This window comes from Pseudochaenichthys georgianus, chromosome 18 (assembly GCF_902827115.2).
Source record: "Pseudochaenichthys georgianus chromosome 18, fPseGeo1.2, whole genome shotgun sequence".
In the NCBI taxonomy this organism is placed as follows: domain Eukaryota; kingdom Metazoa; phylum Chordata; class Actinopteri; order Perciformes; family Channichthyidae; genus Pseudochaenichthys; species Pseudochaenichthys georgianus.
In genome coordinates this window covers 4,740,250-4,749,628 of record NC_047520.1, presented here as the reverse complement: position 1 = coordinate 4,749,628, position 9,379 = coordinate 4,740,250, and the positions used below count along the sequence as shown (strand labels likewise).

General features: G+C 40.1%; 2 protein-coding genes across 3 annotated transcripts; both read left to right on the top strand.

Moving 5' to 3' along the window:
- The first annotated feature begins 853 nt into the window (after window positions 1-853).
- LOC117463904 (E3 ubiquitin-protein ligase TRIM47-like) lies at window positions 854-4,078 on the top strand. The gene is made up of 4 exons (XM_034106405.1): window positions 854-963; window positions 1,745-2,380; window positions 2,706-2,933; window positions 3,047-4,078. Exons 2-4 carry the CDS (start codon window positions 1,823-1,825, stop codon window positions 3,071-3,073), a joined length of 813 nt encoding a protein of 270 aa, XP_033962296.1. The 5' UTR covers window positions 854-963; window positions 1,745-1,822; the 3' UTR covers window positions 3,074-4,078.
- Window positions 4,079-4,463: 385 nt separating this feature from the next.
- On the top strand, window positions 4,464-8,597 carry LOC117463948 (E3 ubiquitin-protein ligase TRIM21-like). Of its 2 annotated transcripts, XM_034106473.2 has the most exons (7): window positions 4,464-4,584; window positions 5,652-6,223; window positions 6,351-6,446; window positions 6,603-6,836; window positions 6,977-7,121; window positions 7,204-7,230; window positions 7,325-8,597. In XM_034106473.2, the coding sequence occupies exons 2-7, from the start codon at window positions 5,654-5,656 to the stop codon at window positions 7,903-7,905; spliced, it is 1,653 nt and encodes a 550-aa protein (XP_033962364.1). In that variant the 5' UTR covers window positions 4,464-4,584; window positions 5,652-5,653; the 3' UTR covers window positions 7,906-8,597. The 2 variants fall into 2 exon arrangements, with proteins under 2 accessions (XP_033962364.1, XP_033962363.1); XM_034106472.2 differs by lacking the exon at window positions 4,464-4,584 and having other exon boundaries at window positions 4,598-6,223.
- Window positions 8,598-9,379: the final 782 nt, after the last annotated feature.

Genomic DNA, 9,379 nt, shown 5'->3' with positions numbered 1-9,379 from the left:
TTACAGAGCCCCTCCTCCAACACACACGAACGCGCACATGACCGATAAATGTGTGCCCCGTTGGAAGGCTGACAGGCAGGTAGGCCATCCATCCGATTGGTTGTACTTTTTACAGTATTACGGCTTCTACAGATGACATTTTTTAATGGATTTTTTGTCAAAGCACTTCAGATATTCATTGCTATCGGGATGTTAAGAGCATTCCATGGAATATAACAACAAGTGTATCTCGAGCCGGTTTCTGAAACTTACCTACCCCACCTTTAAGTTAATATCTTTTAACCAATTCCTTGTAATTTGTTTCATGATTGCTATTCTTATCACAATAAATATATGTTTTAGCATTGATCACATTTCCCCCTTCAGAGAACCCACAATGTCATCACGCAATGGCATCAATGCCGGAGGATTATCCGATATTTCTGAACATCATCACTCATCACTTGGACAAGACTGATTCGTGGGCTAATAAAACCCCATCGGACTCTTCAAATGTTGACAATAACTTCTAGTACAACTACTTCTAGTGAGAGAAAGGTTATAGCGAATAGTTAATTCACGTGAAAGATGTGCACCAACACAGCTTGGATGTATGTGTAATCACAGTATATCATAACTGATTTCACAACAGCACAAGCATGTCAAAAGTAGTTTTCTTTCATTATGACGTCATTCTGCAAAAATGTTTGACTATAGTGTGTCGTTGCATTATTACTAAGATTCTCTTGTTTTTTCGTTGCCCTTTTTTGGAGTTGCGGCTACATTTTGATGAGTAAACATCACCTGCTTTATCAGGTGTACCTGAGTTTATGAGTGTTCAGGAAATGACAGAGTCCAACAGGACAGCCCTCCTTCCCAGCACTGATAGGTGTGTCTACCTACAGAGGAGGAACCAGCTGATACGAGTGCAACACAACACTGTCAGAGCCTCAGGGGACACAAGCTGCTAACTGCTCAAGAAAGGTATGTGAGCTTTAAAATTGAATTGAAATGCTGTATCTATAAGTACGCTGAAGTGACAATGTGGGCTGATCAACTATCTATTACTTTACTACATTGTTTATACTACATTTACACTAAGAGTCAGTTTCACTTTTACACTGACATGTCAAATGATACATAAACAACCAGAAATGTATTTGTACTGTAAATACTTTGACTGTATATGGAACAATCAAATTGCTCTCTTGAACTAATCTTAATCTGTATCTTGATTTTAATTTGGCCAGGGGGTGTGCAATACTTTGACATAGTTTCCTCACAACTCTTCTGAATGGATGCCAGTGTATCATCCATACTCATGGCATGTCCATGTTAAAAGACTATTTTATCTACCAACAATACAAAAACAACACTAACGCATATATCATTTATTTATTTCCTCTTACAGTACGTATGTATTTCTATATAATGTGTCCTCCAACACTAGTGTGTGACTTCTGGCCTCGATAAGAGTGAAAATAACCTCTTTAAGCATCTACTGTACAACGTCAGGTAATCAACATTATCTGCTGTAGATAGATACTCTATTCCTCTCATATTGGGAAATCATTTTGTTCCAGCAGCAGTGTTGAAGTCAAGCATTACATGAGTTCAAACACGTGTGAACCTCAAAACGATTAGAGGAGCAGGTAACATTACCAAATAGAAAATAAATTCTACCAAAATGAAAAGTAAATTGCAAAAGTGTTTATAAAAGAAGCCTTCTCATGTATATTCTAACACACATTTGTTCATGGTACAGATACCGTAAATCAACAACTGATGGAATACACCATCATCTGTGCCTGCTGATACACCATCACATCAGACTTCCTATTGCATGCTTACGAACACACACATGCAGAGTGTGATGTCCGAGCCTCCTCAGTGCTGCATCTGTCTGGATGAGTTCAGCAGACCCGCCTCCCTCCCCTGTGGACACTGCTTCTGCCTGGGCTGTATAGGGGAATACTGGAGGATCAGCAAGGCCTGTCAGTGTCCCCTCTGCAAGGCCTTTTTCCCCAGCAGGCCACAGCTCAAAACAGACCAAACACTGCATGCTGGTGCCCTGAATAAAGAGGGAGATGTGCCATTAAAAGCTGGAGAGGTTCTGTGTGATTTCTGCCCAGTGAAACACAGAGCAGTCAAGTCCTGCGTGAAGTGCCTGGCCTCGTACTGTGCCGCTCACCTGGAGCCGCACTACCGGAGTGAAGAGCTTGGGCGCCATCTTCTGATCAGTGTGGCGAAGAACCTGGAGGACTCTGTCTGCAGGCTGCATGGGAAGCAGTTGAACAGGTTCTGTAGGAGTGATCGAACATGCATCTGCTCCATGTGCGCCCACACAGAACACAGGGGCCATCACATCCTTTCTATTAACAAGGAAGCTACAAAGAAGAAGGTAGAGTCTTAAAAAACGGCAGCTAAGCAAACATTTTTCCCGTAATGCCACCGGTGTTTGACCACTTCTATGACGCAATACTTTAAAAAAAAAAAAATTCTTGTCTTGAATGTGTGAAACAAATGCAAAAAAGTACCCTGGCACGACAATTAATTCAAACATAATTTCGTCACAAAGTTCATACACAACAAACACAAAAGCATCTTTGAAAAGGATATTAACGTCAATTACTCATTGAGCTCCAAATTAAATCCTTGACATGTTCTCACTGATAAACGCAGGTCTGTCTTGCATACCCGTAACATAATGGTTTTGTTTTTGACAGGTCAAACTAAAGTGGAGAAGGATGAAACTTCAGCAAGCGATTCAAGAGACACTGAGTAAAGTTGAGGAGGTTCAAGCGTTAGACCTCGGTGGAGGAAATCCAAAAGAGGCATGGGCACAAAATAAACAGCTAATCAAACAACTAGAGGAAGAAATCTCGGAGCTGCAGAGCAGACACACGGAGATAGAGCAGCTCTCACAGATTGAAGACGACCTCCACTTCCTGCAGGTCTGCACCACTATGAAAAACCATCTCAATATTCTCTTTCATTAGCAATATCTGTGATGTCAAACAATAGTCAACAACCACTGATTATTTGTTGTTGTCTCTCTTCTTTACAGTCATTTCTACTCACTGCCTGGTCTTGATGAATGGACGAACATGTGGACGATTCACCTTAAAGAGGACATGAACAAAGTTATTTTTTATTTATTTTCTATAATTTATTGATTATCTACAGCAGCATATATTGTGGCACCATGTGTTTGCTTAATAGGATTGTTTTCACTCTCTGGTTGAGGGTTAGATTAGAGGATCAATACCACCCCCACATTTGACCATACAAAATAAGGCTAAAGTCTGTTAGCGTAGTTTAGCATAAAGACTATCAAACTGTACAAATAATCTACATATCATCATTTTGAATGCTCAATATTTCACATGCCGAGCCTGATGCTAGCTGCTTCCTAGTGGTTGCCATTCTTTGTGCTACGCTAGGCTAATTTACTGCTAATTTACAAACACATGTGACAGTCGTATGGAGCTTCTCACTACCTTTCAATCAATAAAGTGAACTACAGGGCTAATGTCTGTTAGCTTAGCATAAACACTAGCAACATGTAACAAAATCTACCTATTCTCTTCAGCTTAATATTTAACATGTTTTGCTAATGCCCCCACCCTCATGCTAGCTGTTATTCAGGGTTTACAGTCATTGTGCTAAGCTAGGCTAACTGGCTGATGGACATAATTAACAGACATGTGAGACAATGGTATTGATCTCCTTACCTAACGCTCCACCAGAAAGCTAATACGCATATTTCCCAAGATGTCAACATTTTGTTTAAACAGAGTAATTGAAATGTATTCCCTGTTGAAATGTTAAGCTCACTTTTCTTTGAAACAAGAATATTGAGCAAATAAAATATGAATAATTATTTCTACAGAGCAGGAAACCTCGAAACAACATTAAAAAAGAACTGAACTTGATCCAGGGTGTACACAACAGCTTGTATTGTTTGAATGTAATGTATGTCTGGGTGAATGATGTGATTTGTGGATAATGCAGTGCAATCGTTCAGTGTTAAAATGTTTAAGGTTTTTCCTTTTTTATATTCCTTTGGACAAATTAATAAAACACTCTATTTATGCTTTTCTTTTGTTACTCTTTTCCCTCAAAACATTGATTGACATTGATTATGAACCTTATGGAATTAAATAACTTTGAGTCTACCAGTCAATCTTGAGCCTCAGAGACTAAAACCTTTTACTTTTTCAAAGGCAAGTCCAATATTGTATCTGTTATTTGCACTTGCCAAACAGGGAACTCAGTCTTCAGCAGACAAACAGATGATTTGGTTGCTCATTTTCACACCCACATGCCTCTTTTAGAGAAGGAAGTAGCTGGCAGAACCTTTAAACAGAAACGAAACTTAGCAGTTGAGTTTTCAAGAGGAAGGACACACACACACACACACACACACACACACACACACACACACACACACACACACACACACACACACACACACACACACACACACACACACACACACACACACACACACACACACACACACACACACACACACACCAGGTGCGAGTGGAGAGAGAAAGAGACAGACACCTACGAGTTACACAGCATTTCAATAGCTGAAAGGTAATATCACACTCTACTACATCAAATTACTTTCTATTCATGGTTAGTTTTGAAGGTAGTACCAGAACATGTTAGATTATCATGTTAAGGTTCTGTTAACCTTTTTACTGATACTACTATACAATGTCAAGCACTTGCAACATTTAATTCCAGTGTGTTCACCTGCTGTGTTTTAGTATTATCTTACTGCAATAGTTTGTTCCTAAGTTCGGATGCTTTTTGCTTTTGTGATCCAACCCGCTCACACACCCACACATGAGGCTTTTATAGGGTGTCGCCTGTAATACCTTTGAGGTACAATTAGAGTGTTTTTGTATGTGTTCTTGCTGTTCAGAAAAGGAATGATGCTTACAATAATTAGTTACAAAGATACATGCAACAGAGTTAAACTGCAGTGGTGTCGATATTGGAATTAATCAAAAGCTATAGTGGCTGTTGTTTTGTAGATCTTTTGCTCAATAACAACACACAGTCCTGGGAGGAAAGGAGTAATAAAATCTCAGCAACTGGAAAATAAATGAATAAATAATGCCAATCTTTTCAGAACCATGCAACTATAATATTTCAAAATCTCAACGGATCAGTAGGAAACTATACATACCAATACTAGAAGTAAAGATTAAAAAGTAGGTAAATGGTAGAGTAATGATCGTATTGAGAATCATATGTGTGTTAAATCTCTTTGAGTTCATTCTGAGCTTTTATTAAAAAGACTTATAGAATAAATCAAGAACAAACATGTTAAACATAGAGAAAATAGAAAATGTTCCTTTTACATTCACTCTAGCGCTAACATGTAAGGGTGTGGTTGCTGCAAGCTATATAGGCCTGATGTGGCTGGGAAATGAGATGCACTATGAAGTTACTCTTTCACTTATCTCCATGTATGCTATGTTTTTGCATTTATGATTATCCTGTCATCTGGCAACAATACCCAATGTTGGACAAAATGTACACACGTCTCTTTGCCGTAAGTTATTAAGTATTCAAGGTATGAGGACGAAGCAAAACTAAAATTCCAACAACAAAATTATGAAGTGGGATTTATTATACTTGTCTTTAAGCAGATATGGCCTCCGCTGCAGCATCACCCACCCTCTCACTGGAGAAGCAATTGCAATGCTCCATCTGCCTAGATCTATTTGAGGATCCCGTCACTACAGCGTGTGGCCACTCTTTTTGTAAGCAATGTTTGCAACGTAACTTTAGCGTCAGTGTTCAAGCGTGCCCACTATGCAAGCAGCATCTGATGAAAACCCCAGAGTCGAACATCGTCCTGAGAAGCATTGTCGAGCAGGTGAAAAAGATCCCGAAGGAAGACGTTGAGAAGTACACCGGGGCGCCCGGCGAAGTGGCCTGTGACATTTGCACAGAACGAAAGCTCAAGGCTACGAAGTCCTGCCTTGTGTGCCTTGCGTCGTATTGTTTGACCCACCTTGAGAATCATTCTTCAACTCAAAGGTTGAAGGGCCACAAGTTGGTGCATCCTGTCGAGAACCTGGATGAGAGGGCCTGTCTGAAGCATGGACGGCCCTTGGAGCTGTACAGCAGAAAGAGGGAGAAATGCATTTGTGCACGCTGTTTGGAAGAAGATCAGGGGGAGGTTGTGTCTACTGAACACGAATGGGACAAGAAGAAGGTGAATTTAAAGTCTTCACAGTGCTGTGTTTTAGCTTGATGTGCAAATCAATATGCAAACACACTTTAAGAAGGTACACAAAGGCAGGGTTTTTCTGAGGTATTGACTTGCTTTTCTGTGTTTACAGGTCAAGCTTGAAAACACAAAAGCAGACTTGCAAGAGAAGATTAAGAAGAGAAAAGCACGGGTGGATGAGATTAATACATCTCTAAAGAGCTGCGAGGTAAGCTGCAAGAGAGACACATGTTAGCTTCCTTGGGTTAACTTGGATTGAAAACCAATCAGACCAGTCTTCAAAACTGGCTGAGCAAGTTCCCAAACAGTATGACATTTAATCAGAAACATAATAAATTCTAACCCTAACCCTGAATCATTTCAGGACCAAATGGACAAAGAGTGGTGGGATATTGACAATGTGTTCAGAGCTGTGATTGTCATTGTGAAGGGAGCCCAAGCTGCGGCTCTTAAGCCACTAAAGGACAGAAGGGAGGTTGTGGAGAAAGATGCAAAATACATCAAAGAAAATTTGGAAAGAAAGATTAGAGAACTTGAGAAAACGGTCTCTGAGCTGGACGATATATCTGCGCTTGAAGATCACATCCTTTTCCTTCAGGTGAGAGGAATGGACCTTGTTTGAGTATGTCTTATGAAGAGCAACAACTACAGTCCAGCTACTGTGGCTTGTATGATTTGATCTTATTCTCTGTATGTCTGTTGGTAAATCCCAATGCTATTCCTCTTTCTTCGTCTCAGAGGTACCCATCTCTTCAAGAGTTGGACTTAAAAGACTCAACGAAGGTAGAGCTTGACACATCAGTGTCTTTTGGCACCATGAGAAAGACCACAACAGCCATGTTGGAACAAGTTCAACAGCAACTGGACAAGCTGACCTCCATTGGTAAAAGTTAAAATCATGATAATGAATGTTAAGATCTAAAATGTTGACAAAATTGATCTAAAACGATTTCTTTACTTCACAGAACTTGAAAGAGTTCCAAAGTTTACAGGTAAGGGATTTGATCAGCTTCTTCCTGACAATACCTTTACAATAATACACTTTGTGACCAGATCTTTTAATGAACTCCAATTTGTTGTTAACAGTGGATGTAAAGCTGGATCCAGCCACAGCGCACCGACGCCTTGTTCTTTCTGATGATGGGAAGGAAGTGAAAGATGATGGGGACGAACAGGAAGTAGATGATGCTCCAGAGAGGTTTGATATTTTCGGCAGCATCCTGGGGCTCAACAGGTTGACCTCTGGGAAGTCTTTCTGGGAGGTCGAGGTCACCAACAAGTCGGGGTGGGACCTCGGTGTGGCAAGGGGCGATGCAAACCGCAAGGGAGAACTCCTGCTGAACCCAGAAAACGGCTACTGGGTCACGGTACATTACGAGGACGATAAGTACGCTGCCCTGACAGCGCCGCCAGTTCGTCTTTCGCTGGAAGAGAAACCTAAGAAAGTTGGGGTGTTCGTTGACTACGAGGAAGGACTCGTGTCCTTCTACGATATCAAAGCCCAATCTCACATCCACTCATTTACTGAGTGTTCGTTCGGTGACGAGCTCTTCCCATATTTCAGTCCTCATGTAAAACACGACGAGAAAAACTCTGGTCCTTTGACCATTTCTCCTGTGAAACATTGTGAGAAGGATGTCAATGAAGTGAAGAAAGTGCAAGACTAGCAGTTACAATGTTGTCTTTTTCTGGGAGTTTGGTAAATCCTTCCCCATCGAAGCTTGATGATTTTGCAAGAATTAATCAATAGCAGAGTTGTGAGGAATCTGCAGGATTCAAATGTATAAAATGTTTTGTGAAATTGTAGGTGGAACTATAAATGATGAGTCGGCAACACGGTGTGCTGAAAACAAGCCTTTGGGAATAATATTAGGGGATGCTAGTTCAGCTACATTTCCCATTAGCATTAGGGTAGCGTAGTAGGTGGCGGTGTCATTGAAAAGACCACAAAATACTGAGTGTCTTTATGTATTATATTCATGTTTTTCATACTTTATCATACTGTATACAACCTTCAACAAAGCTGTAGCTTAATACCAGTAGCTTGGCTTTATGAGCTACTGAATGGGGACATTTTCATATACAGCCATTATACAGGCTAAATGCATTCAAAGGTTTAACACTGTTTTATGAACAAATTGGTATAAATGATAGTATAAGATTGATTGAACTTAATTACAAACAATGATATATTTTTTTGTATTTACTTCTTTAATTGGGTGGAGAGGGGATTATTTTACTGGGCAGGAAATATCAAGTGTGTGTCTTCATACAATGTACCCTGAACATTTACAACATATACTGTAATAACATATTTTTGAATGATTACATAAATAAAAAATCAACTATTGATGACAAATCAAGTTTCTCTTTTCTTTTTGTGTGAGATTTCCTGTTTCACAAAAAAGGAAACAATGTTGTAAGACAGAAAATCTCCTGATTCATTTTTCGAATTAGCCTTTCCATTGTTGTACTTTAAAGGTGCGGTAGGTAAGTTACAGAAACCGGCTCGTTTGCACTAAAATTTGAAAGTACACAGCCGAAAAGAATCCGCCCCTTCCTTCAGACTTCCTTACAGAGCACCTCCTCCAACACACATGAACGCGCACATGACGTCAGCAGACTGAGTCATTGAAGTGCTGCAATGCACGCCCAATGAGGGCACGCCCAATGAGGGCACGAGATACATTTGTGCATGCACGAGATGGAAGGCTGACAGACAGGGCGGCAAGTAAAAAGTACAACCAAAAAAAGTTGTACTTTTTACAGTATTACGGCTTCCACAGATGACATTTTTTTATGGATTTATTGTCAAAGCACTTCAGATATGCATTGCTATCGGGATGTTAAGAGCATTCCATGGAATATAACAAAAAGTGTATCTTGAGCCGGTTTCTGAAACTTACCTACCCCACCTTTAAGTCACATTTGCAATGCAAGTACTGTACTTAAAGATGGGGTATGTAATTAACTTCAGAAACCCTTTTTGTTATATTCCATGGAATGCTCTTAAGATCCCGATAGCAATGAATATATTAAATGCTTTGACAATAAATACATGAAAAAATTGTCATCTGTGGAAGCCGTGGCGCTGTAAAAAGCACGACCAATCATCTGAGCCGGCCCGGCTAAAGTAACTGG

Coding starts and splice junctions, on each gene's coding strand:
- LOC117463948 (XM_034106473.2), top strand. CDS start 5,654: ATGGCCTCCGCTGCAGCATCACCCACCCTCTCACTGGAGAAGCAATTG. Junction 6,447..6,602: donor CATCTCTAAAGAGCTGCGAG/GTAAGCTGCAAG, acceptor GAATCATTTCAG/GACCAAATGGACAAAGAGTG. Junction 7,122..7,203: donor GGACAAGCTGACCTCCATTG/GTAAAAGTTAAA, acceptor TTTACTTCACAG/AACTTGAAAGAGTTCCAAAG.
- LOC117463904 (XM_034106405.1), top strand. CDS start 1,823: ATGCTTACGAACACACACATGCAGAGTGTGATGTCCGAGCCTCCTCAG. Junction 2,381..2,705: donor AGGAAGCTACAAAGAAGAAG/GTAGAGTCTTAA, acceptor TGTTTTTGACAG/GTCAAACTAAAGTGGAGAAG. Junction 2,934..3,046: donor ACGACCTCCACTTCCTGCAG/GTCTGCACCACT, acceptor TCTTCTTTACAG/TCATTTCTACTCACTGCCTG.